General features: G+C 31.4%; 4 protein-coding genes across 6 annotated transcripts; 1 reads left to right on the top strand and 3 right to left on the bottom strand.

Annotated features, from left to right (window-relative positions):
• Nucleotides 1-838: 838 nt before the first annotated feature.
• Nucleotides 839-16,504, bottom strand: ApepP (Aminopeptidase P). 3 transcript variants are annotated; one of them, XM_077428159.1, is made up of 14 exons: nucleotides 16,335-16,504; nucleotides 4,463-4,661; nucleotides 4,225-4,393; nucleotides 4,023-4,135; nucleotides 3,700-3,931; nucleotides 3,410-3,618; nucleotides 3,151-3,330; nucleotides 2,926-3,062; nucleotides 2,701-2,850; nucleotides 1,867-1,996; nucleotides 1,610-1,787; nucleotides 1,438-1,530; nucleotides 1,245-1,369; nucleotides 839-1,168 (listed from the first exon to the last, which is right to left on the bottom strand). In XM_077428159.1, the coding sequence occupies exons 2-14, from the start codon at nucleotides 4,571-4,573 to the stop codon at nucleotides 1,046-1,048; spliced, it is 1,950 nt and encodes a 649-aa protein (XP_077284285.1). In that variant the 5' UTR covers nucleotides 4,574-4,661; nucleotides 16,335-16,504; the 3' UTR covers nucleotides 839-1,045. The 3 variants fall into 3 exon arrangements, with proteins under 3 accessions (XP_077284285.1, XP_077284287.1, XP_077284286.1); XM_077428161.1 differs by lacking the exon at nucleotides 16,335-16,504 and adding an exon at nucleotides 11,780-11,950 and having other exon boundaries at nucleotides 846-1,168; XM_077428160.1 differs by lacking the exon at nucleotides 16,335-16,504 and adding an exon at nucleotides 4,784-4,918 and having other exon boundaries at nucleotides 846-1,168.
• On the bottom strand, nucleotides 8,004-11,713 carry asf1 (histone chaperone asf1). The gene is made up of 2 exons (XM_077428162.1): nucleotides 11,197-11,713; nucleotides 8,004-8,894 (listed from the first exon to the last, which is right to left on the bottom strand). The coding sequence occupies exons 1-2, from the start codon at nucleotides 11,602-11,604 to the stop codon at nucleotides 8,739-8,741; spliced, it is 564 nt and encodes a 187-aa protein (XP_077284288.1). The 5' UTR covers nucleotides 11,605-11,713; the 3' UTR covers nucleotides 8,004-8,738.
• Nucleotides 16,505-16,844: 340 nt separating the features above from the next.
• LOC143923163 (uncharacterized) lies at nucleotides 16,845-20,378 on the bottom strand. Its single transcript, XM_077446707.1, has 9 exons — nucleotides 19,570-20,378; nucleotides 19,362-19,484; nucleotides 18,990-19,267; nucleotides 18,597-18,890; nucleotides 18,335-18,520; nucleotides 18,085-18,247; nucleotides 17,811-18,007; nucleotides 17,268-17,402; nucleotides 16,845-17,197 (listed from the first exon to the last, which is right to left on the bottom strand). The coding sequence occupies exons 1-9, from the start codon at nucleotides 19,720-19,722 to the stop codon at nucleotides 17,026-17,028; spliced, it is 1,701 nt and encodes a 566-aa protein (XP_077302833.1). The 5' UTR covers nucleotides 19,723-20,378; the 3' UTR covers nucleotides 16,845-17,025.
• Nucleotides 20,379-20,885: 507 nt separating this feature from the next.
• Nucleotides 20,886-24,341, top strand: Asciz (ASCIZ zinc finger protein). Its single transcript, XM_077446714.1, has 3 exons — nucleotides 20,886-21,846; nucleotides 22,336-22,515; nucleotides 22,592-24,341. The coding sequence occupies exons 1-3, from the start codon at nucleotides 20,937-20,939 to the stop codon at nucleotides 24,037-24,039; spliced, it is 2,538 nt and encodes an 845-aa protein (XP_077302840.1). The 5' UTR covers nucleotides 20,886-20,936; the 3' UTR covers nucleotides 24,040-24,341.
• The last annotated feature ends 1,236 nt before the right edge of the window (nucleotides 24,342-25,577 follow it).

Here is a 25,577-nt window from a genome sequence, read left to right as displayed (position 1 = left end):
TTAATAATCACTATAATTGTCATATGTCTAATGTTATTTCATTCAACATTAACACTCACCTCAGAGGTCACTCGCTTAGACTCCAAAAAGATTAATCTAATAAATTGATCAGAGATACATTCTTTTCTAACAGAGTGGTTTCAGTTTGAAATAGTCTTCCCAACGATTTAGTAACCTCTATTAATATTAATATTTTTAAGAATAAACTTGATACTTTTTTTAAAACCAAAGGATTTTTGTGATTCTTCTTTCCCATAATCATATTTCTGTATTTTATCTTTTTTGTTTATATATTTTATATTTTTTTTCTTCTCTTATTTTATTTTATTTTAATATTGTTTTTTTAATGTATTTTAATTTTTCTCATTTTTTTATTGCATATATGTATAATTTGTAAAATATGTTTATTCAAACCCCTTGGGCTTATCGGCTTTGCCGCCTCCCCCAAGTATATTAAATAAATAAATATGTCTCTTTATTACCAGACATGTCAATGATTTGACCAAGATATAAACAATTTTAACTACTTCTACTGCCCTATTAATATAATACAATACTATCAGGCATATATCCAATTTGTTTTCTATAACTTTATAATCTGCCCTATAGAATTTTCAAAATATATCCTTGTGAGATGAAAACAGTATAAAACATAAATAGACCACATCAATTCATACATACAAATATAATGCAAATTTTTTGCGTTCAGAAATCTACAAGAAAAATATATAAGAATATATAGTGCCTATAAGAAAAATAATGAGGTCAAACGTTCCCCAAAAATATGTCTATCAGGTATTAGTATATCATATGTATATTTATAAGAAACATAATAAAAAGCTTATGAAAAGATACTTACTACTTATATTTATTTAGGTTAAAAAAAAATACATTAAATGAGCTTAAGTTGTAAAAAATATACAAAAATATTTTATTGATATATGTAGTACGAGTATATAGAAGTATATCAATATTAGATAGTTAAAAGAAGACTATTGAAGACTGAGAAATGTAACAAACATTTCTCTGATTGTAGATAAATAATTCAACCTCTCAATGGTTTCGTATTTTCTGCAAGCCAGGATTTGGCTGAACCCCATTGAAGACTGTCTAAAACTGGACTCACTTTCTTCAAAACCATGCTGTGATAGTTGTCAATGTATTGAATCTGTGAATTCATTCATATGATAAGTAGGTAATATTTATTTAAATAAGATATTGTTGCAAAATTTATAACACAATACCTCCTCATCAGTGAGCATATTGATATCGATCATTTTCCTTTGAATGGGAGACATGGTGATTGTCTCAAACCCAAGCGCCCCTTGTCCAGCAAAGTTTCCTCTGAGACCGCGAGGTAACGGTGTATCTTAAAAATGCATATAATTATACAATCTGCATATTCTATAAAAATTAATCATAGCTAATATATTTTACCTGTATTTATGTCTCCTGGTGGCACCAGTGTGACAATTCTTATTATGTCTTCGATACGTATACCATATTCTCCATTTTCGTAATATCCCGGCTCTAAATATTAACATGATAAGATTAATTTTGTTTATGTAATGCATCAATATTAATATATTTTTAATTGAAATATCATTACCGTTACTCAAAAACATATTGGATACCAGGCCAGGATCATCGGGCATTTCCCTCCATGAAATTCCCATTGGACCTTCATGAACATTCAAAAAGTAGCCTATTCCATGACCAGTACCATGGGCATAATTCATTCCTTTTTGCCATAGATACCTTCTTGCAAGTGTGTCTAATACGTTTCCCTGAAATTATTATGTAGTGATTTTAAACACACTTCTTTAAATAAAGAAATATTTATCTATATATTCAATGTTTATTAACTTTAATTCTAGTTGGGAAGACTGAAGTACCGAGTGCGATTTGGCCTTTAAGTACAAGAGTGAAAGCTTCAATTTGATCTTTAGTCGGTTGTCCAAAATGCATGGTTCGAGTAACATCTGTTGTGCCATCCCTTTAAATGAAATAAAAATTAAAATACACTGAGCAACAAAAAAAAAAAAAAACGTTTTTCTTTACTAGTGTGGAGACTAAACAATCTTTACTAATTTTGATCCATTGAATTCGAATATGCTAATGATTTTTGCCGGTTTGGTCTCATTTATGAGAAATGAGCGTTTAAAAAAATGCACAATTTTTACAGTATTTTGGTTTTTGCAGTCTTACCTCAAAATTAAGAATTGTTGTGCTCAAAGTGAGTATTTGAATCAATAGTCCGATGTTTTTTATATTGATTGTGATTTTTTATTGCTTTAAAATACCTATAATTATTTATCTAGTGATTTTTTTTCCTGTGCTATTTTACATTTATTGGGCCAGCTTTATATTTCTCTGCGTTTATTTTCTACCTCAATATTTTTTTTAATCTAAAAATACTGATTCGAGCGGTAAATGAATTGATTCCAATACCTACTTTTGACATGGAAAAACTAGATTTTGAGTTAAATACTGCAAAAGTCAAAAATCTGTAAAAATTGTGCATTTATTAAACGCTCATATCTTATAAACGAGACCAAACCAACAAAAATAATTGTCATATTCGAATTCAGTGAGTCAAACTTAGTAAAGATTGATTTATCTCCAATCCACTATTTTTTTTTGTTGCTCAGTGATATTGTTACAGTATTTATGGAAAATATAATTTAAGAGCGTTCATACCAAAATTGAGCTCCCGAATCACATAAGTACAAATCATCAACAGATAGAATTCTATTAGTCTCAGGTTCTGGATCGTAATGGATGACAGCACCGTTGGGACCCGATGAGCTTATGGTATTAAACGAAAGACCCACATAGAGTGGTAGTTGGCTGTAAATTAAAAGTATCATCAGTATTACGTTTATACAATTATTCATAATATGTTATGATAATATACATATGTACCTTCTAAATTTCTCTAGCGCGTCAGCAGCTGATATTTCTGAAATGCTTTTATTACCTTTATTAACTAGCTCGTCTTCCAACCACGAAAAGAATTGTGCGAGTGCAGCACCATCTCTTACATGAGAGTTGATCATTCCCTAAAATACACAAGTAGTTTGAATGAAAAATAAATATCATGTACGAAATATGTACAAATGGTATTTGTTGAATAAAATGTATATTGACCTGTGTCTCAACATCATTTTTGACAGCTTTCATAGCATCAATTGGTGTAATATCAGTTACCAAATCGGTTTTAGATGAGATAACTTTGGCAGCTAAATGAATAGCTCTACTAGAACCATGAGAAACCCATACTATTGTATCTTCATCTGATTCACTTTTTGCTGTCAAATATGTTGTAACCTGCATATTAAATATGATTGAAATGTATATTGTTGAAACTCGTATTTTATTAATTTTACTTAATCAAATGAGCACTAACTATTTCTTGAACCACGTTAAGGATGTCGGTATAAGGATGTATCTTCAATTGTTCTTTTATTCCTTCTTGGTCGAAGTGAGCTTCTACACTCTGATCAAATAACTCTGGTCTTGTTACAAAATGAATTTGATCTGGTTGACGCGTTACAATAACATAACTGTAAAACACAGGATTGTATGGAATGTCAGAACCACGCAAATTCAGTAGATCTGAAATTTAAAACTGTATTAATACAAAATTATAAGCTTTTAAATATATGTATTTACATAAAAAATAAATTAAAAACTTACATGCGACACTATCCAAAGCTGTTATGATCAAAATGCTTGCATTCTTTTCTACCATCTTTTCTCGAATATCGTTCAACTTTTCAGATATAGATTTACCTGAAAATTTCAATGGCAGAGGAAATATACTATTTGATGGTTGTTTTGGTCTTTCAATTTCATCCTCGTTCCAAACTGTATCTATCAAATCTGTTTCAACCGGAATGAGAGTATGACCAGCTTTGTGCAATGCAGTCTAAAAGACATAAATTTGTGATCATTAGCATACTACTTACCTACTTATAAACATGAAATTAAGAATGCAGTTTGTACTAATTTATGCATACTTGCAAAGGTTCCCATTCAGCATTAGATAAAAGCATAGGATTAGCACCTACATTAGATTTGGGTGGAAGATTTTTAACAAGCCACTTATCTCTAGACAAAGTTGTTGGAAGCGCTATAAAGATAAAATACACATAATCATATATTTAATGAACGTATATGTACAAGTTTCAATTAACATAAAATGCAACAATATATACTAACATTCCTTCATTAATTGCCAATTACTATCCAACTGAGTGCTGGCTTGAAGATAGTATCGACCATCAGTCCAAAGCAGGGCTTCATCTGGGGTAACTATAACGGTGCCAGCAGATCCAGTGAAACCAGATATGAATGCCCTCTTCGAATCATAACTGGAAATGTATTCACTCTGGAAAATTTGAAAATAATTAGTGCTAAAATAGTTACAGAGTTTAAACATACAGTTCATTTTTAATACTTGATGAGCATCTGCTGTAGGTATGATGTATGCTTTCAGTTCTGATGAGCTTTTCATAAGAGCTCTGAGTCTTGCGAGTCTAACGGCAGATGAAGCCAGCTGGGAAGTCATTCTTTTCGATAGCTGATGGTCGTCTTTATTGAATGATGACGACTGACCTTCAGTCAATGAATGATTAAATATACTAAAAGCTGAGATACTGAAATTAAAAATATGAAATATATTATTTACATGTATGTAAATTAGTTAAAATTTTAATAAATGTGCGAGAGTTAGAATTTGCAATAGACTTGATATAATAGTTGGAAAAAAATAATACACTTTTTTTTTTTAATTTATCACTTTTCCACTGCACATCTGGTATTTGTAGTGATAAATTTATAGAAGCTACAATATAGTCAAGAGTCTCAACTTGACTGTATAGCAACCATTATAATATTACAAATCTGATAAATTGATAAGATAAAAATAAAGATGGAATATAAAAAAATAATCTGATTCGGGCATAATCGTTTTATAGGGATGTGTCTTAACTTAAAAATATATTAAATTATTAATTATAATTATAAATTAATAGAAATTAAAGTATGAACATTTTTTTAGTATAGAGAATTATATAATTTATTTTTAACTTACTAATGCAAAATACAAAGGAATATTGAAGTTTTTCCAATACATTTGAATATCATATTGGAAAGCAGTGAATATGTGCGATGTGAATGAATATCTGCCTTCTACTGGTCTATTCAATAAGCAAGCTGTAAATTGCAACCACCAGTAGTTGAACATACGGTAAAATTAATTATATTTCTTCAATATAAAATTTAAAATATGTTATTTCCCTAAGCAATTGAAATCATGTTTGGATTAATTTAATATTTATATTATACATATATAACATCATGTGGTGACTTACTCGATACTACATACATATGTACATCAGATCTAAACCAGTTTTGTAGTAAAAAAACTGGTATTAAGCACATGTTTGATAATGATTTAAATATTCAAACATATGGTTTTAAAAATTGCTAATACCTATTGTGAATTTTTTGTAATTTGCACAATCAATAAAGTAGCATGCATTTGATCGACACATGAGTAGGAAAATTATATACAAACTTATTTGTAAACATATGGAAATTATAATGCTGATTCAGTTTGTCACTGGAGTTGTTTTCACTAAGATGTGTAAAATATCAACTTAAAAAAGTATTGAGTACATCTGTACATTGTGTTAATATTCCAGTCACACTTGCCATTATTCACAAGGACATTGAGAATTAACATATTTCATTGATAAAAAAAATACGATGTACTTGCCTTAACAATGCATCTTTTTGATTGCTATTACATCAAGGTTCTTTAAAGTAGCAGTATGAGTTCACATAAATATATTTATGAATTGTGCAATTTTTCTATTCTTTAGCGATATGTATGTACATACCATATATGGTTTTAATCAGATATTTGGAAATATTGCAGGCAAAATATGTATAGACAGTTCTTGACTTAAGACGATCCGTACTTATCACAAAGAAATCAACGATTTTTAGAAAATTATTTTTTTAAATGACTATTAAATCAGAGGCGGTATGAAATGGCGCATACTTTCGAGATTTAGTAGATATGACATAATTTTCTTTGTTAATTCATTATTTTTTTTCAGTCATGAAGATAATACGTTTGCACAATTGATTCATTTGTTCATTATTGTTTTTAGATGTGTATCTATGTATATTTTGTCAATCTTGAATTTTCATTTATAAGACGATTTATTACAATATATGTACATACAATATACTTTATATTTTTGGTGTGTTAACAATTAACAAATTGTGTCCATAATGCCTGGTAAAGGAAATAGTGGTAAAAAGGTGATTTACTTAGTTTGTGACCTAAAATTGTCTCATTCAACGATCTCAACTATTTTAAAAGATATGGAACGAATTCGTGAAGCCACTAAAGCGATTTGGATCGATTATAAGATTGAGAAACAAATTCCATTGCGCCTAATAAACACATGAACAAAATGAGTGAGCATATCCGAAGCTATGAAGTAAAGGAGAAAAAAAAAACATTATAAAAAAGGCGAATTACAATGATGTAAAAAATGGTGACAGCAAATGACGAATACAAAGCTGTTAAAGACTTCATTAAAAAATTCGATACGTTGATTAGAAATGAAGAACATATGATGGAACAAATTTTGAATGAAACCATGCTATTATAGTTTGCCTTCCTCAGGCATTTTCTTCCAATTAGTTCCATCATGCCTGAGGAAGGCAAACAATTTAAGAAATGGATGTAGATAAAGAAATATTTTCAAGTGTGAGCCACCGAATTCAAGAAAATATTGAATGCTGCAGAAGAAACAGGACACTGTTCGATCAAAATTAGACATCGTATGTACCTATATTTTTTTATATATCCTATATGTATAAAAAAAAAAAAAAAAACTGACACTGCTTCACCTCTCCTTGAAGATAAACAAATTTATTGTACTTATATAAGTATAGATGACGAGGAAATTTTATTTGTTATAAGTCAAGATTCATTTGAATTATTAAATATATACATTTTCAAATAAATGAAATCGATTGAATTGAAATATTTTTATTATTTTTTTGACGATTCATATGAAATTCGATTTATGACCGACGTAAGGCAAGAACGTATCTTCGTCATAAGTCAAGGTATACCTATATTCAAAACTTGTTCTTTAATTAGGGTATTTTCTTTCAATTTATATTTATTTATTCTAATTTTAAGATAAATAAATTTTGTTAAGCTATCGAGTCGATAATACATACATATATCTACAGGAAAATTAAATTAAGGCAGTCTGGAAATTTCTGGAATTATGTTCCACGAGTGCATTGATTATCAAGAAAATTTTGAATAGGCGATAATCAGCTATTTATAAGAGCGTTTCATCTAATAATCATTTTAATATGTTTAAATGTATTTTCGATTAACTTTGATTAACATGGTAGGAAAAGTACATACATAATTAGAAGAAATCTAATAAAAAATCTTGATATAGAATTTTCTCAGATCACAATACTCCAACTATTGATATGCACACAGAGAAATGTTATAATAACAGAAGCGCCCTTTCGAATACATTTCTTGTTTCAATAACACGCGTACCGTTTCCATAACTACGAAATATTGTACGCGTATGCGTATGCTAGCTGTCGCCAAGACGCTTTCATGAAAACTTTCATATACGATGTTAATTGAATAATATGTTACTTAAATGATCAATTTACTTATAAAATGTATCCCATGTTGTTTATTGTGTTTTTGAATGTATTGTGCAATTTTTAACGATGCATTTGCCCAGAGAAGTTTTTAATGGACAAACATCGACCACCAAGAATCAAATACGACTGATGCTAAAATTATTTAGGATTGTCTGTGGACAATCGTCACTTGACAACAATATAATGCCTAAAGCCAATTTTATTACTATAACATTTCGCTGTATGCACATAAAGTAAAAAAAATGAAGTTGAATAAATAAATAAAACAATGGTCAGTGTTATGAAATTTTATTATTAATATCAAAATAACTTTATTATATGCTACATACATACTTCTCAATAGAATCACAGATAAAACTCTTTGTTCTATTTAAAGGAAGGAAAAATAAAATATTTTGAATTTTATAAAAGTGAATGGTGATTCTATTGATATCATAATTTGACGAGTAAAAATACTTAAATTAAGTTTTTTCGTTACATCAATATCACACTTCTATTCTTTAACCTTTTTCGGACCCTTTTACATTTTAATATTTTCAGAACTGACATTCCTAGTTTTGCACTGCCTTCGTTATCATATTATACAATAAATACATATTATATTTGAAAAAAAAAAAAAAATTAAAGAAATGTGAAATGAAAAATAAAAATTTCAAATGTAATACACTAAAATAATAACAAAATGACTTATATAAGCGTAAGTTCAATAAGCAACAATGTCGATATTTAAAACTGAGGAAAACGAGTATCAATAAACTATAAAAAACATTAGTTGTTAGATAAAAATTATAATGTACATATATATGTATTGTTAAAATAGCACTTGAAAAACTTTATCAGGTATTCATCTGGTTGTTGACATATAAACTATGCCTATACATACATAATATTCTATATTATATATAGGCATAATATTCTATATACTATACTCTTCTGAATCCCCACTGCATCACTCTTATTTATGAAGTCTCTATGCATTTACAGTCTATTTATGGTCAATTTTAACGTCAACACTCCAACGCAGCTACAGAATTTGAGTTATCCATGTACGTCGATATCGGCGGTGGAGGTGGTTGAGCAGGCGCATTATTCGAAGGTGCTTCATCCCAATTCACTTTGAATCTAGTCACTCTAGGTTGAGAGCCCAAAATATTCCTAATAACCTAAAAAAAAAAACAACAAACGAAATTAATATTAAATTATTATTTACATAGTTGATTAATTTTACACCTTTCGTAATAATAATCAGTTATACGTAAGCACTTTCTAAAACTGCTTTGTTTATTTTATCACATTTGATTGATTGTATGTTTGATAAACCATACGATAAACCAACTGCCTATATACAATACATAAGATCTCGTTGAAATTTTTCGTAATTGCTAATTATTTTAAAGATTTAGGTCAAGTAATTTGTATTTCCACTTTGTTTAAAACATCTGGTATATAATTGTGGTGCAGGTTGAGTAATAACTTAACCCTTTGAATGCTGACCTATGTCGATCGGCGTTTTGCTTACAAGTCCATAGGCCTACAATACGTCGATAGGCGTTGTAAATTTTGTAAGTAGAAAGTAAACAAGAATGCTAAGCCTTTAAAGGTAGCATTGAAAAAAATGCATTGAACATGGGTCGTGTAATCCGTGTCATTCAGATGTCAACGTTTATAAAGACTCGAATTTATAACCACAGCAGAATTATCCGATGGAAATCCCTAACTGCTGAGTATTTTAAATTGTGACTTGGAATTTAGATTGTGAGCATTAAATTTTAACAACAATAAAGAAGATGGAACTAGTTTTGGAAAAATACATTCATTAATAGACTTCTTTTGTTTATTTTATATTGTTGCAAGATATATTAGAGAGTCTAAACACACCTTCATAAAACTCGAAATCCTCGGCGTTAGTTATCTAGGGTTTGTTTAGACTAGCTACAATTTTTATACCTGCTTCCTATTGGATTACTAAATAATTCTAGTTGGAAATATTGGCGAAATTTTCAGCGTGGCGGGCTTTCAACAGAAAAGACGTCAGCACTCAAAGGGTTAAGCATATAAAAATAAAATGTTTCATTTCATTGGAGTCAATTCATAATTACACTAAAATAAAAAGATACGTGGAATATCGAGTTGAATGGAACCAATATTATTTAAATATATAGGTTTGACTCCCTTCAACTGGATACATCATCAGAAGAATGCAGACACAATCATAAGGATGAATTGAGTGATTCATTCAAATCTGCTTCATAGAGACCACCAACTGAGTGAGGCAGGGAAGTATTGTCTACGTAAAATTTTGCTTCTAAGTTTAACTAAAAGCATTTCAAATGAGCTTTACACATTTTATCTGTGATTATAATGGAATGAATGAGCAAAAGTTACAATTTTATGCACTTTCTCTTTAAATTTATGTAGATTTCTAACGGTATACTACAATGTTTTGAAATCAAGCTTAATTCATGCTTTAAACTTTAACCAGTTCACATACTATCTCTGCTAAAACTGATTGAGTGAGATACAAAGACGTAATAAAATTAATCTATGGAAAAAATCTGCATTTTTCAATATAAATATTGAAATTATATATGTATAAACATGTGTGTGAATAAACAGTTGGATATTTTTTAAATACATATTTTGAAAAATGACAAATTATTCTCATTAAACAATGACGATGATCAATGACTTAAGAGGGCTGTACACCCGAAACCTTAATTTTGTTACCTTTCCTTTCTTCGATATATATATTGAGTGTATGTATATATTGAGTGAATGCGACAATATATATCAATATATTTATTGAGTGAATGCGACAGTTGCGCTTCAACCAGATAAAACGAATTTTAATTTGACAAAATCGAGGTTTCGTATTCTACTATTTTCTCCTCCAAAACTGGACCAATTTTTAAAAAAATTTCATCATCGGTATGAGAAAGATACTTTCTGTGCATCTATCGGCGTATTTTTTTTTAAATCGACCTTTATATAAGCACGCTGGACTCGTTTCGTGGGTGTAAAAAAATGGCGATTTTATAGATGTTTGGCGGCTCCTAGCTCACATAAAAAATAATTAATCAAAAAAATAAAACGATAGATGCACCCCAATGGTGGATATCCATAGCATATTAAAAAATAATTTCTCTAGTGCCATAATTGAGGAAGGGAGAAGTATAGTACGTTTGTATGGACAAGGCGCTGCTGTCCAGCCCTCTTAAGGTCATTTATTGAACTGATACTTTCCAATAATAAACCGTATTTCCAAGTTGATCATTTTGTTTCAAATATATGAAAGTATTTTGTTTAATGCTAATAAATCAACTTATGATACATTATTTAAATAAATTATAAAAAAAATGAATTGAATATAAACCGTCACATTTTCAATTATAAATGTGACGTATTAGTTAGTGCATTGATGTATATCATTAAGAACAAAGTAATTGAAAATATATGAATGTATACCTTATCAAAGTGGGGTTTGGTAGGTGGGTTCTCTCGGAGCTCGGGTTCGGTATCGGCGTACTCATTATTGATGAAATATCCGACCCGGACGAACTCCTGGCCTCTGTAGGCGCACGTGAGCAGGACAACGGTGACTCCGAGGGCGTCTCCTTCGGGGATGCGAGACACGTCCGGCGGGGGGGCCTGGAAGACGAACATGTGCCGTCCCTCGGGGATCGGCCCCACGTAGATGGTGTCGAGGACCTGGTCGTGCTCCTCCGTCTCAGCCGAGCCCACGTAGATCATCTTCCACTCGAGGTCCTCCTTGAGCTCTTCGATGCACTCGAACGTCAGCTCGAACTGGAACGGGTTGAGGAAGGGGCTCGGGTTGTCCAGCACCACCACGTTGGTGATGTGCACTTTGGCCATGACTACAAGCACAAGTTACAACTGGTCGTTCGCAATTGGCAAGTGGCAGTTTCCAACCGGCAGTTCGGTGGCCGAATGACAGCTGCTATTTGTGGCGCGCGATTGCCGCCATCGGCCACACGACGCAATATTCGCGCACTTTCAACCTTTTCCCTTTTACCTCACCTTACTTTACCTTTTCTATCATTCCTTTTCGTGATTTCGAAACCACGCCATAGATGAGCCCTTTTCAAAACTTTGTCTTATCGCAATGTTAAAATCGGTCGGTGACGAACGTAAAGAGTGACGAACAGGCACTTTTGTCTACGTGTTCAGCGAGCAAGTTTCGACGTGTTCGTTCAAGACTAAATATATAATGGGGCAATTTAAAGTTTTTTAATGTATTTTTGTCAGTATTTAAATATGAAAGGTCGGCATTTATATTGAGCGGTCCGTATCCATCATTCAGTATAAATAATAAAGGGTCAGTATTTATAATAAATAGTCACCGGACCCAGAAGGTGCCGCGTATTGTTCAAAGGTTGTAAATGCATTGTTAAAGGTTTGCCGAACCTTTTTTACAAAGGATTTACAACAATGGAACAATGGATATCACTGTGACTATACTAATAATAAATGGTCAATATTAAGGTCTATTCATACCTATCCAGCACGACCTGTATCCTGCAGGTGTCCTGCAAGTGCGGATAGTATTCTTTGGTACATTATATGGACGTATTCATACTCCATTAGCGCATGCGCATTTACGCATTCATGCGCGTCCATATATTATGTACTAAAGAATACTGTTCGGGTCGTGCTGGATAGGTATGAACAGATCTTTAATGTAAAATGGTAAAAGTTTCATTGTGACGAATGTACATACAATATTACTTTTTGGTTGGTATCGCCACAAGGTTGATACGATCTTGAATGGCGTCGTCCACACACACACGGTATCTACACCCGATATTTACGAAATTTTCCATATCCAGCTCCCATATTGCAACCTGTGGTTGCTATTTAGGAACTGTTTATGGAAAATTTCGTAAATATCGGGTGTAGATACCGTGTGTGTGGACGACGCCATAGACACATATAGATGTAATAAGGTAATAAGAATAGAGGGGCCCTTACGAATAAATAATTGTTGTCAATTTTACGCGGTACGTCTCGCACGGAATACAATCGGATAAATTTACCTATAAAAATGTATCCCATGTTGTTTATTGTGTGTTTTTGAATGTATTGTGCAATTTTTACCGGTGCTTGCCCATCTTGCGAGTAAAATAAACAAACAGATAAGTTTTTATCGGACATACGTCGAGCACCAAGCGTCAAATATGACTGATGCTAAAATTATTTAGATCTGTCCGTGGACAGAATGTCACTTGACAACAAAAGAACACCTAAAGCCACTTCTATTAATATTACATTTCTCTAGATAGACAATTCTAGCCAACAGGTATTGCTATTTGGGTTTGGTGATTACTGGTCCCAAAGCATTCGTCCAAAAGTCACTAAAATCTCTATAACGGAACATCTGGCAGCCGAAAAGTCCATCATACTAACGAGAACTTGAGTGCCAAATATTGCGTTTTCGAGATTTTCATGGCAAAAAATTGTATGTGGGACCACCGCAATGTGACTAATAATCCATTTAATGTGTTCCGGCAAATGAACGTTAGATTTTTGATAAATGTATTATTTCGCACATTGCGATTGCGCAAACGAGAATCTTTGCTACGAAAATCGCGAATACGGTTTGTCTGGCACTCGAATTTTCGTTAGTATGATATTTCACGTAGGTAAATCTCGATGGATGGAATTTTCGGGCGCCAAAAGTCACTAAAATCTCTATAACGGAACATCTGGCAGCCGAAAAGTCCATCATACTAACGAGAACTTGAGTGCCAAATATTGCGTTTTCGAGATTTTCATGGCAAAAAATTGTATGTGGGACCACCGCAATGTGACTAATAATCCATTTAATGTGTTCCGGCAAATGAACGTTAGATTTTTGATAAATGTATTATTTCGCACATTGCGATTGCGCAAACGAGAATCTTTGCTACGAAAATCGCGAATACGGTTTGTCTGGCACTCGAATTTTCGTTAGTATGATATTTCACGTAGGTAAATCTCGATGGATGGAATTTTCGGGCGCCAGATGTTCCGTGATCGAAATTTTAGTGACGTGCGCGAGATTGCTTTGTATGAAATAATCACCGATTATTTGAAAAACTATAAATCATTGTTTCAATTAAGTCAGCATTTTATTACATATATAAATAATAAATCCGGGCATTTGATAAGTTGATTTTACAACATAAAAATATAAAGCAATCTAAAATTAATGAAATGCGCACTAACGCATCCTATACATATGCGCATCTCGCATATATTCACTTTCGCGACGTTGCCACGTTTCTTGAGCATTATAATGACCAAGCACCATTTTTTTCATTTAGCATTTCCTGTTTTTTATCTGCTCATACTAAAAAATAATAAAATAATGTAGTAAAGAATCTTTATACTACAAATAAAATACTGCTCAATGTGACATTTTATTTAACAGAAATGCGTATTTTTTTTATTACTAAGGAGCAAAGTTATTTTTTTTTAAATGCACCGTTAAAGGCCTGCTTATACCTAATCGGTACGTATCGGCAGCAGCAGGCAACCTGCAAGTACGGGCAGAATACTTTTTTTTACGAGATTTTTTAAAAATCTCGTAAAAGAAAAGTATTTGCGACCAATTATACAAGCAGTTTTCTTGCGACCAACTTTCCTGTGCGACCGATTTTCGTGCGACTGGAGATCCGCGCGAGCGATTTTCATGTAAGCGGCTATCCTGTTAGCAATTCACATTTGACAAGTAACCAGTTTACCGTTTGCAGTGCTGTCACCCCAATTTCGGAGCAAAGGGTTTCCAAAAATGGTTCGGTGATTTTCCGCTCAAAGCGATCGTCACTAAGATCTAGTTCACGGAACATCTGGCACCCGAAAATTCCATCCATCGAGAGCTACAAACGCGAACTATCATACCATGTAACGAGAACTTGAGTGCCAGATATTTCGTATTCGCGATTATCGAAACAATCCGTTTACCTCCAAAAATATAATATAATTTTTGTGCAAATATATTATATATTTGCGGAGGAGCAGTATATAATATAATAAAAAATATATATCATAATAAAATTTAAAAAAAAGCGCCACTGAAGAATATTTTCATCAAGACATTCTTCGGATTTTTATCAATGGGTTTCTGGAAACCTTCGGAAACCCGCTGTGTTCATAAATAAAAGTATATTGATGGAAGAAAAGGGTACTTGTTTAGTAATTAGGCTCGCGCTTCATGCTACAAAGTCAATTATGCGACATCACGTTTCGTACTAGCTAAATGTCACGTTAAGACAGAGAAATGTAATATTAAAAGAAGTGGCTTTAGGTGTTCTTTTGTTGTTAAGTGACATTCTGTCCACGAACAGATCTAAATAATTTTAGCATCAGTCGTATTTAACGCTTGGTGCTCGACGTATGTCCGATAAAAACTTCTCTGTTTGTTTATATTACTCGCAAGATGGGCAAGCATCGGTGAAAATTGCACAATACATTCAAAAACACACAATAAACAACATGGGATATATTTTTATAAGTAAATTGATCCGATTGTATTCCTAGTGTATTCCGATTGTATTCCTGTATTGAACTAGTGTTGTACCCGATGACATTATTATCGCATGGGTGTTGGCATATTAAGTTATTAACATTGATGTATAATACACTAGATCCGCCCTCACGTCTTATACTGGTCTCCCTTTTGGCGCATGCAAAATACATGGCGCATGCACAGTTTCTCTCGGTAGGTAGGTAGGTACCGCTGCGTCGTAGGGAAAAAAACATTTTTTTTCCCAACTTCCCCGCTAGTTAAGCCCCCCGCACCCCTCAGTTAGTGAAGACAAGATCTCCGACCAAAATCACACGTCAGGGCCCATCTATGTGTATTATACATCAATGGTTATTGAATAAAAAAAAATAAAAGAAATGTGTCGGTTCGATCCGCCGCTGTCGATTTTTTTTCAAATACCTTAGAAATATATTTATATTTAATTGTTTAATATGAAAAAAAGGTAAAAACTACCCACTTACCTACATGTAAACAATATAAAACACCAATAGAAAAATTAGTTAACAAATAAATTTTCAATATATTGCGGTAAATTTTCTGCCAAGAGGAAACATTAGTAGCAAATAGTATATATGGAAGTTTTTTTTCTTTTGTTATTGTATTGTATATACGTTTTGGCAGTGGTTTAGCTGTGACGTACATATGTACATATGTCGGATCGAAACGACTATTATAGTACGGCGAGCATTATCTCTCTCACACAGACAGACAGACAAACAGAATAGCGATATTATATATATGATAGTCATCTAAATAAATGTGTAAAACGAATAAAAATTTATTGGAAAAATAAAAAAAATCACATAGATGGCCATCAAAATGAACGTTACGACAAATGTCGAATAGGTGAAAATTTGACAATCGAAATATTTTCCCGAAAAAAATCTTTACAGATCATGATAATTCTTATTGCAGTTTGAGAAAATTAATTCACGAATTGATTATATTTAAATGTATTTTTCAGTGTTATGTTTTCGTCGAATGTCGCTTTTCAAGATGGAAACAACTTTACTAATACCAGAAATGATAATACAATAATAATGAAACGTAAACAAACCGTTTGTTACTCCTAATAACCGTTTGGATGAAGAATCGTGCAGTTCAAGAAGCTATTTCGAGACGATCGGATACCAATTCACCAAATAGACATGCCGATGTCACTTCAAACTGTATTTTCGCCGGTGGCCCAAAATAATCAACTATTCGTCCATGACGTCCACTAGATGTGTCTTAAATTTTTTTTTCTCGATATAAAATGTTTTTTTACTTTGTTTAATTTCATTACGCACTTACCTACGTTCTATAAAACTTTCCAAAACAAAAAAATAAATAACATCTTTGCCAAAATTGACAAACTCGATCCCAAGCCATTTAAATTCAGCAAAAAATTGTATTTGTAGTATCGTGTTATGCTATTTGGTTATATTCTAACAGAAAATTTTGATTCTTAAGAAACTATTGCAGCAATACGATGAGTATATAGAATAAGCTGTTGCTTGAATTATAAGAAAACGCTGTAACAATACACTTATGTATATCATATTTCAATTTTTTTAAATTTAATATTGCTACACCATTTTCTATAAACCAGGATAGTATCAAACAATTGAAAATGGCAAAGAATAAGGCACTTCTAAAATGTTATTTTGATGTAACCAATTGTATATTTATTATCTGATTATAATTGAATAGGTACATACATACATACATATATAGTGTGAAAATTTAAAACAATTTTTGATTGAAACTTATATTTTTTTCGCATTTATTAAATTTTTTGATATTCTGCCGCAAAATTTTAGTTCATGTTTTGTTAAATTTGAACGATAATTTGTTTTAAATAGACAATTTGTACATGAGTATTTTTGTTCATTAGCATGAGAAACTTTGTGGTTCCGTAAACCAGAATCTGTTTTCGCTCTGAAAATTATAATTTAAATTAATAATTAAATATTTTTTTATCTATTTTGTATTATTAAAAAAATTAAACCTGTAATCACACAGATCGCATGGATATGGTCGTTCACCAGTATGTTTCCTTTTGTGTGCTTTTAAACGGAAATTTGAATAGCATTTATAATCACAGATATCACAAACATAATTTGCATCACCAATATGTCTTTTTCTAAAATATTAGAATAATGAATTAAAAATTGTTTAGACTTTCTGATTTTCAGAAGCGTATCATCAATTGTGCAAAGTGGTGTAACTGCACCAGGGCTCTAAGCTATTTTATAGGACTTTCAATTTATGAAAATATAAGAATAGTAGATTTTAGTTAAGCCCATACTTTATGAACTATAAAAAATTAATTGTCATTTCAATCTGGTATATTGAACAAAGTTGATATATGTAGCTTATAGCTTAACATTATTTATTTAATATAATTCATTAAAATTAAATATGAAAGTTTTCATATGGGCGAAATTTTGTGTTATAAAAATTATTTATGGAGGGGGGGAACTTTATGGGACCCACCCTGTTGATGATACACCAGTTCTATTTTAATACACAAATTTAAATTTAAATTTACTTATGTATTTTGAGGACGCTGTTTGAGATGCAAGAATAATTACACATATCACATTTTACAGGTTTTTCTCCAGAATGCTTCTTTTCATGGTTTTGTAATGTATATTTGCTCTTTGCTGCAAATTCGCAAATGGAACATGAGAATATTCTTGGACTATCACTATGTAAAACATTGACATGCTTTTCCAAATTTGATTTCTGTAAACATAAATAATGATATTATGTACATATAAACATTATATTATATGTATAATAAAAATCACTTAATAAATTACTTGTGAAAAGGCCAAACCACACTTATCGCAAGCATATGGTTTTTCACCGGTGTGTACCCGCATATGAACGTTTCGATGTGATGCGTTATAAAATCTTTTGCCGCATACTTCACACGCATGATCTCGTTTCTCATGATGTTTGCGAGCTATGTGATGTACCAAACTATAATTTGTATTTTAGTTTAATTAAAATAAATTACGTGTAATAAATTAGAACTGTGAAAAATCATATTATATAATATTTAAGTACTTTGCAGGATATTTGCAAGTGTATTCACACATATTACAACTAAATGGGCGGACATCTTTATGTGTTGCTGAATGAATCTTAAGTGCATATGAAGTGGTTGCACGGTATGGGCAAAATTCACAAGCGAATGGTTTCTCTCCTGAATGTTTTCTTTTGTGTTTAACAAGTGATTCCACAGCAGAACATCTTAATAATGGATTTTAATACATTATTGGGCATATTAAAGATCAAAGCAATGTTTACTAATTATATTAAAATTTACCGATAATTGCATTCATCACAAAATATGGGTTTGTATTCTGTATGACATCTGTTATGTTTTTTGAACTCGGTTAACGTTTTACAACTATATTGGCAAATTGAACATTGGAATAGAGATTTATTTGAGTCATAAATTTGATTAGCCATTTGAACTTTAGAATTTTCTATATTATTTAAATCAGTAAAATTTTTATCATCCGTTATATAAGATGAAAAATTTTGATGTACTTTTAAATAATGCTTCTCCAATGTGTTTCCACTTTTAAAAATTGCATGGCAATTGATACATTCAAATCTATAAAAAAATATCAAATTAACGTTTGATTTATGATTTTTATATATTTTATTATGTAAATTTAATGTATGTATGTTAATATTTAAAAAATAAATGTACAATTTTTTAAAACTGTTTTCAGTTGAAAGCCTGTCTTTTTTTCGTTTCTCATGTTTTTTGGAGCGTTTTTTAATTTTCTTTTTCAAATCATTTAATGTCCCATCATTTGCAGAAGTTTTAGAGGTAAATTCTTCAACTTTTTCAACTCCAATATGATTACTTAAAGGCATGTTATCTTCAGAGTCAAATTCAATGTTTTTTTCATCATCTCCATAAAAGAAAGGATAATTTTCAGATTTTATCCGTTTTTCTTCCATTTTAAAGGTGGTATTTATAGTCTACAAACAAAATTGAATTTTAAACATATGTATTACAAAAGCATGAGTTTGTGTATGCAAGTGAAAATAGCATAGTTGAGAATTTTATATATACGTTTTTTTGAAATCGTAGTATTTTATCAGATTCTTCGCATTTTGTTTTAAAACCATATGCGGTGATGACATCCGATAAACATTTAGGGCATATGTAATGTGTAAAGCCATCTTCTTTGGAAATCTAAAAATGTAATTTTAAAATCAATTGAGTATTAATCAAATTTACTATACAGAATACAAATAGACATAAAGGTATCGAAAATTACTGTGACGGTTGCTATGTTCATTATCATGTCTCGCACTGTAATGATAGAGTTCATGGCTTCTTCGAAAATGGAATATAGATTTTCCGTAGTCGATAGGCATGCTCTGCATTTACCATTCATTTTTAAGTCTTCAAAGTGTATATTCTCATTCATCGTCTCTAGTTTACTAGTTCTTTTACTTATTCATTAGGGAACACTATTGAAACGATTACCACAAAAACGGATTGTTGACAATCGATTTGTTTACATCAGTTTTTGGTCTACGTACGACGATTGCTGAACATAACATTAGAGGAGGGGAGGGAAGAGGGAATAAAATTTTGAGATGAAAAACATTATTTTAGAATATGATATAATAATAAGTTTATATAAAAGGAGTCACAATGGAAAATATGATCATAAATTTATTGCCTTAGGTAAAATGATTCACTGGATCGATGGCCAGCTGGTTACTTGAATTTTTAATGCAAAATAGGAACCTATTATTGCAAAGGTTTTTTTGTGCTCTCGATGGTTCTTCTGTTCACTACTAACTGATAACACAAAATTAATTTAGTATAAGTTAGTGCCAATCAGTGGCGGCTCGTGAGAATTCATAGAGGGGGGGGGCTGCAGAGGCTAATCGGGTTGTATGAGCTCGTTGACCATACCGGTGATCAAATGCAGACAAAAATAGCATGCATATGTACTATACTAGGAGGTCTGCAGCCCTGCAGCCCACATGGACGGCAAAAATAGCATGCATTTGTACTATACTGGGAGGGCTGTAGCCCCGCAGCCCATATAGACGAGCCACCACTGGTGCCAATGTATTATTTCAATTCAAATGGCCAGCTACTATTGCATGGTCAACGACTGTACTGTTTCCCACACCTATTGTGCGTGATTTATATTTATTTATCTAATTTATAATTTTGAAAGAGACTTTGAATGTATGTACATATGTAAGTTTTGATACGTAGAATCCGTGACGTTATCGAAAAAATCAAATTTTCTATGACGACGATATTGATATCGATTTCGGTTCAGTTTTCGATTTCGATTCCGTTTTTGATTCCAATTTCTGTTTCGATTCCCCTTTATGTATATAAAAAAAACCTGGCGTCGTTAAATATTATTTTTTTTCGATTCAAATAAATTTATTAAAAAAATAAATAAAGTTTACTATTAGATTAGCCATGTTTAAACGGTTTATATTACAAATACGGAGCGAAGCCGGGTTAAACCACTAGCAATTTATATTTATGTACATACATATATGTATATTTGAAAATGAAATCGACAGTATATGGTCAGAATTAAGGAAATTAGGGCCCGAGGGTTTTTTTTAATAATCAGCTGTTATTAAAATCGAAGTGTCAAATAGAATGGAGACAGTAAAAATGGACTTAAAACAAATGTTGAGCATTTGTCCTACAGAGAGTGAATTATCACAAATTGTAACTGAAAACTTGTGTAGTGAACCAGGTTGTGGCAGTGCTTTCAAAAAACTTTCTAATTTACAAATGCATTTGGTGAAACATCATAAGATTGGCCAATTCGAACCCAAAACCAAATCTGCCAGATATTTTTGTCCCCGGGATGATTGCGTTTATAATATTTCTTTTAGCAATGGAAAATCTTTCAATGAAAAACGGTTATTGAAGCAACACTTTATGAAAGTGCACGCCTTGAAGAATTATTCTTGTGATAAATGCGGATTGAAAACTTCACTCGCTTCTACTTACAAAAGACACATTCAAAATTGTGGTGTCAAATTTTCTTGTGGTGCCTGTGGGTGGGAATATAATTCTAATGAATCCTTATTGGTACATTTGATGAGAAAACATCCTAATATACACCAGGCCTATATGCAAAATAAAAATACGAAACAAAGCGGTCTACATGCCAGAAAAGAAAAAAATTCTGTTGACCGGTCGAATAATATAAAAATAATACGCAATGTTAGAGAAAGCCAAGATAGTATTATTCAATGTGAAATACCAGATGTCATTTATAGAAGTACCCCAAGTGACGTGGAATGTACAAAGAAAATTTTGAATGTTTTGAATGATATTTCAACTACTCATGTAATAAATGAGGAATCTTTAATCGAAAATAAAGAATTTGGACATAAAAATTTCGAAAACAATTCATTAACTAATAAAGAAATTGAAGTAAATATTGAAGAAAGCAAACTTGTTGAACTTTATAACAATATTAAATTAGAACATAATTATGTGACTTTTATCGATTGTAAAAATGACAATATAAAGGAACAATCATATAAAAATTTAGGTAAATATTTTATGATATATATTTATTTATTTATTTTACATACATACATATATACCAGGAAGGCCTAACAGGTTAACCCCAATGTGCCTTCCTGGCCAATTACAAACAATGCAGCATTTTTATTACATACATAAGTCGCTTAATTACGACACACAAAAAAAAATTCGAAATTAACGAGACATCGTTGAATTTAAACTTGTACATAAATCATATTCAAATAGTGGTGACATAGTGGGTGGAATGGTTTTTAGCCAATTTAATCGATGAACCGTTTCAACAATGAAATCAGATAAATTGGCAAACTTTGATAGGAAACGATCGACTTGGAGTCACAAATATCCAAGTCTGACTAGCAGTACAGATAATATACTCGGATTAAATTCTTTTCAATTAAGCTCAACTCATGGGATCGAATCCGGCCATACCGCTGGCTATATATATAATGGATTTCTTTATTTATGCCAACAAAGTATTTTTTTTTATTTTCAGATTGTATTGATCAACTAAATAATGAGATTCACACTATTCAATATGTTAATGTAGTAGAGCAAAATGAAGGTGATAAACTCAACATATCACTCGTGTTGGCGGAAAAGAATCCTTCTTATGTATTAGTTCCAATTAATTTATTCAATAAGAATAATTTTTCCAACGTCAGCACAGTAAATGGTAAGCATTTAAATGAATACATTTTATTTTAATAATGAAATGAATGTTGATATTAAATTAAAATTTTATATTTCAGAAAATATATCATCGTGTTCAAGCAATGATGGAAATTGGATTACATTACCCGAAGAAAAACAATTATTCCAACCACATTGCTTTGACTCGAAATCTACAAATGCGATTGAACCAATGACTAAACGTGTAGAACACAAAGACACATGCACACAAACAGCTTTAAAATTACGTAAAAAATCTAAAATTTCATCAGTTAATAAATCCAGTGTCGAAACTCAAACTTTTAATCAAATGTGGAATCCTTCAAAAACAAAGAATAAAATTAAACATGTCGATGCGATGACACAGTCTGTTCATCTTAAAAAGCAAAAACATAAACAAATGATGTTGCGCCAACTGGATTTAACTATTATGAAAAATAAAAGGAGATTCAGGAATATTCAAAGGCATTGTAGTATTAAAAATATTCATAGGAAAAGGAACGAATGTAATGTAAACAAAGTTTGTGAGAGTTCTAATGATATTAATTCAGATTTCAACGTTGAATCTAATGAATTATATACAGAAAACAATCAAAACCATATTAAAATTTCAAAGAGCAGTAAAAATGAAGTGAAATTGCGTAGATTCGGTTGTATTGAGGCAGAAAAAAGAAAATTTCCAATTATTCTTAAATCTCACAGTGAAACCCTTGATGCTATTATGAATGATGATTTGAACAATGAATCCAAGATAGATTGTAAAATTACCGATGATAGCTCAAATACTTTTACCTGTAACAGTACGGATTTCAATTGTCAATTTGACTATGAAGACACTATAACTCAATCGTCTGATATCGAAACTCAAACTGCTTTAGATGAGTTACTATATTCTAACACATCTAAATGCGATGATATTCAAGATATATTTTCAGAACTTATTAGCTTATCAGATATTCAGACTCAAACAACTTGGCCTTTAAATTACGCTGATAGTATATTAGAACCCGATGAACTGACTTGTGCAGAAAATAAGTCACATGGTTCTATGCTGATATCGACAGAAACGCAAACAACAGATGATATAGCACAGGATCAAAACAGTCTCGATTTCGCGACATCAAATTATGTATACGAAATGGATAAGAGTTCTCCATTTTTTGAAGGTACTTCAGCACATTTCTGTTTCAAAGAAACTCAAACATGTTTCTGTTTTTTGGATTCGCCCAAGTTTGAAGATTCATTGAATCATAAAATTATTCAAGATGTTAGTTTGTTGGAAAGTGCCCAAAATGATATCTCAAAACCCACTTACGTTTGCTCTAGGAATTTAAACGACAATTCAAAGTTATCATTATGTGCATCGACATCGGCAGAGACTCAAACTCAGTTTTCTTTTGAAAATTCGCAATTTTTAAGCAGAAAGAGTGATGTATTACTATCGTGCAGTACAATTGAAACACAAACGTGTTTTGAGGGTGATTATTTGGAGGATATTATAGATGTAAATCGAGCAAAAGACATTTGATATTGGCTAATTAATTAAGTACAAACGTTATTTCATATCTTTATAAAATTAAGTATTTGAAATACTTTTTAAACTATTACTTTACTACACAATAATTTGAGTAATGCTTACCATAATATTACATTTGAATCACCTACATACGTACATATGTATATTTTATATGGATTTTTAGTTACCTTAGTAAAAAAACTTTTTACTAAAACGATGTTTAAAAATTTCTGTTTGTTTTGTTTTATTTGTTTAATAATTTGACTATTATGTAGACAACGATGGATTTTTACAATAAATTTTTGATCCAATTACACTGACTTAATATTCTTGAAATTTTGCATACATGTTGATTTTTAATGGGGCCGTCGACACCAACAATATCACTAACAATATTTTCCATATCCAGTTTCCATATAGTAGCCTGTGGTGGCTATTTAGGAACTGGACATGGAAAATATTGTAAGTAATATTGTTGGTGTCGACGGCCACAATGACAGTACATACAATATTTTAGTTAATCTCCTCTCCCTCCTCTACCCAAGTTTGTTTATAAGGTTTTTAAATTTTTTTATTTCGAAATTTAATAATGAATATGAATATTGAATTACTAACTACATGTTATACATTAATACCCAAATGTAAACAGATCTGAGACGCAATGTTTCTATATTTGTCCAGGGATGCCATTTCAACTTTTTTCAGAGGGCGGGTAAAATTTGGTTAGTCTGTTTTTGTATTTTATTAGACTATTTTTTTTGGAAGGAGCATCTGATCGACGAGTTTAAAGTTGTTGCAGCTTTTGCTGATTTAAGCTTTTAGTAACGAATAATAAATTTAATTAAGATTTTTAGTATTTATCAAATAATATGTACATTCCTGACTTGGCCATATCTGGAGAGGGGGAGGGGAGACAATGCTCCTCCCAAATGACGTTCCTGTCTTTGTCTCTTTGTCATGTTTAGGGTAAAATTGAGGAGAGAACTGATATTTGACGAATTCATTACGTCAAATTCGTACATTTCATTAATTTTATGTATGTACATACATATATATTCGTAAATAAAAAATTAAGAATTTTAAAAATAAAAAAATTAAAAGTCAACGATTTACATACATCAGCTCACTACATAATATTGTTGCGTAGGGGTGGGTTCAGGATCCAAATTAAAGGCCAAAGTTGTTTCATAGCATTTATTCAACGATTCAAGAGGTCCACTGCTTACTCCAAAATAATCTGATCTATGCACCTTGTGTACAGGTCTGTTGTTACTGATAGTTGGCACGTTCTTGCACTCACACAGAAGCGCGCGAAAGGGACAGAGCATATTTTTATTATTGAATGCAGTATGACAGCTGCCATACACTTATTCACCGACACAACACAAACGCATTTGTTTGCGTAACATGGTAACTCTCGGTAACAGACCTGTACCCCCTTATAAAGAACAAGTTGCACATCACAGTCTCTCCGATCAATTTATATATCTATTGTCTAGGCACGTAAAGGTGTACCGTGGTGAGTCTATTGTTTACGCACGCACTCACCC

The sequence above is a fragment of the Arctopsyche grandis genome, chromosome 3, assembly GCF_051622035.1.
Source record: "Arctopsyche grandis isolate Sample6627 chromosome 3, ASM5162203v2, whole genome shotgun sequence".
Lineage (NCBI taxonomy): Eukaryota > Metazoa > Arthropoda > Insecta > Trichoptera > Hydropsychidae > Arctopsyche > Arctopsyche grandis.
This window is presented reverse-complemented; position numbering and strand designations above follow the sequence as displayed.

Excerpts from the sequence above, each read along its gene's own strand:
- asf1 (XM_077428162.1), bottom strand. The coding sequence starts at position 11,604 with ATGGCCAAAGTGCACATCACCAACGTGGTGGTGCTGGACAACCCGAGC. Across the intron at positions 8,895-11,196 it reads CCAAACCCCACTTTGATAAG|GTTATTAGGAATATTTTGGG; the intron begins GTATACATTCAT and ends TTTTTTTTTTAG.
- ApepP (XM_077428159.1), bottom strand. The coding sequence starts at position 4,573 with ATGACTTCCCAGCTGGCTTCATCTGCCGTTAGACTCGCAAGACTCAGA. Across the intron at positions 4,394-4,462 it reads CTACAGCAGATGCTCATCAA|AGTGAATACATTTCCAGTTA; the intron begins GTATTAAAAATG and ends CAAATTTTCCAG. Across the intron at positions 1,997-2,700 it reads GATTCGGGAGCTCAATTTTG|GGATGGCACAACAGATGTTA; the intron begins GTATGAACGCTC and ends TTTCATTTAAAG.
- Asciz (XM_077446714.1), top strand. The coding sequence starts at position 20,937 with ATGGAGACAGTAAAAATGGACTTAAAACAAATGTTGAGCATTTGTCCT. Across the intron at positions 21,847-22,335 it reads ACAATCATATAAAAATTTAG|ATTGTATTGATCAACTAAAT; the intron begins GTAAATATTTTA and ends TTTTATTTTCAG. Across the intron at positions 22,516-22,591 it reads CAACGTCAGCACAGTAAATG|AAAATATATCATCGTGTTCA; the intron begins GTAAGCATTTAA and ends TTTATATTTCAG.
- LOC143923163 (XM_077446707.1), bottom strand. The coding sequence starts at position 19,722 with ATGAATGAGAATATACACTTTGAAGACTTAAAAATGAATGGTAAATGC. Across the intron at positions 18,248-18,334 it reads ACTTGCAAATATCCTGCAAA|TTTGGTACATCACATAGCTC; the intron begins GTACTTAAATAT and ends TACAAATTATAG. Across the intron at positions 18,008-18,084 it reads GTGGTTTGGCCTTTTCACAA|AAATCAAATTTGGAAAAGCA; the intron begins GTAATTTATTAA and ends TTATGTTTACAG.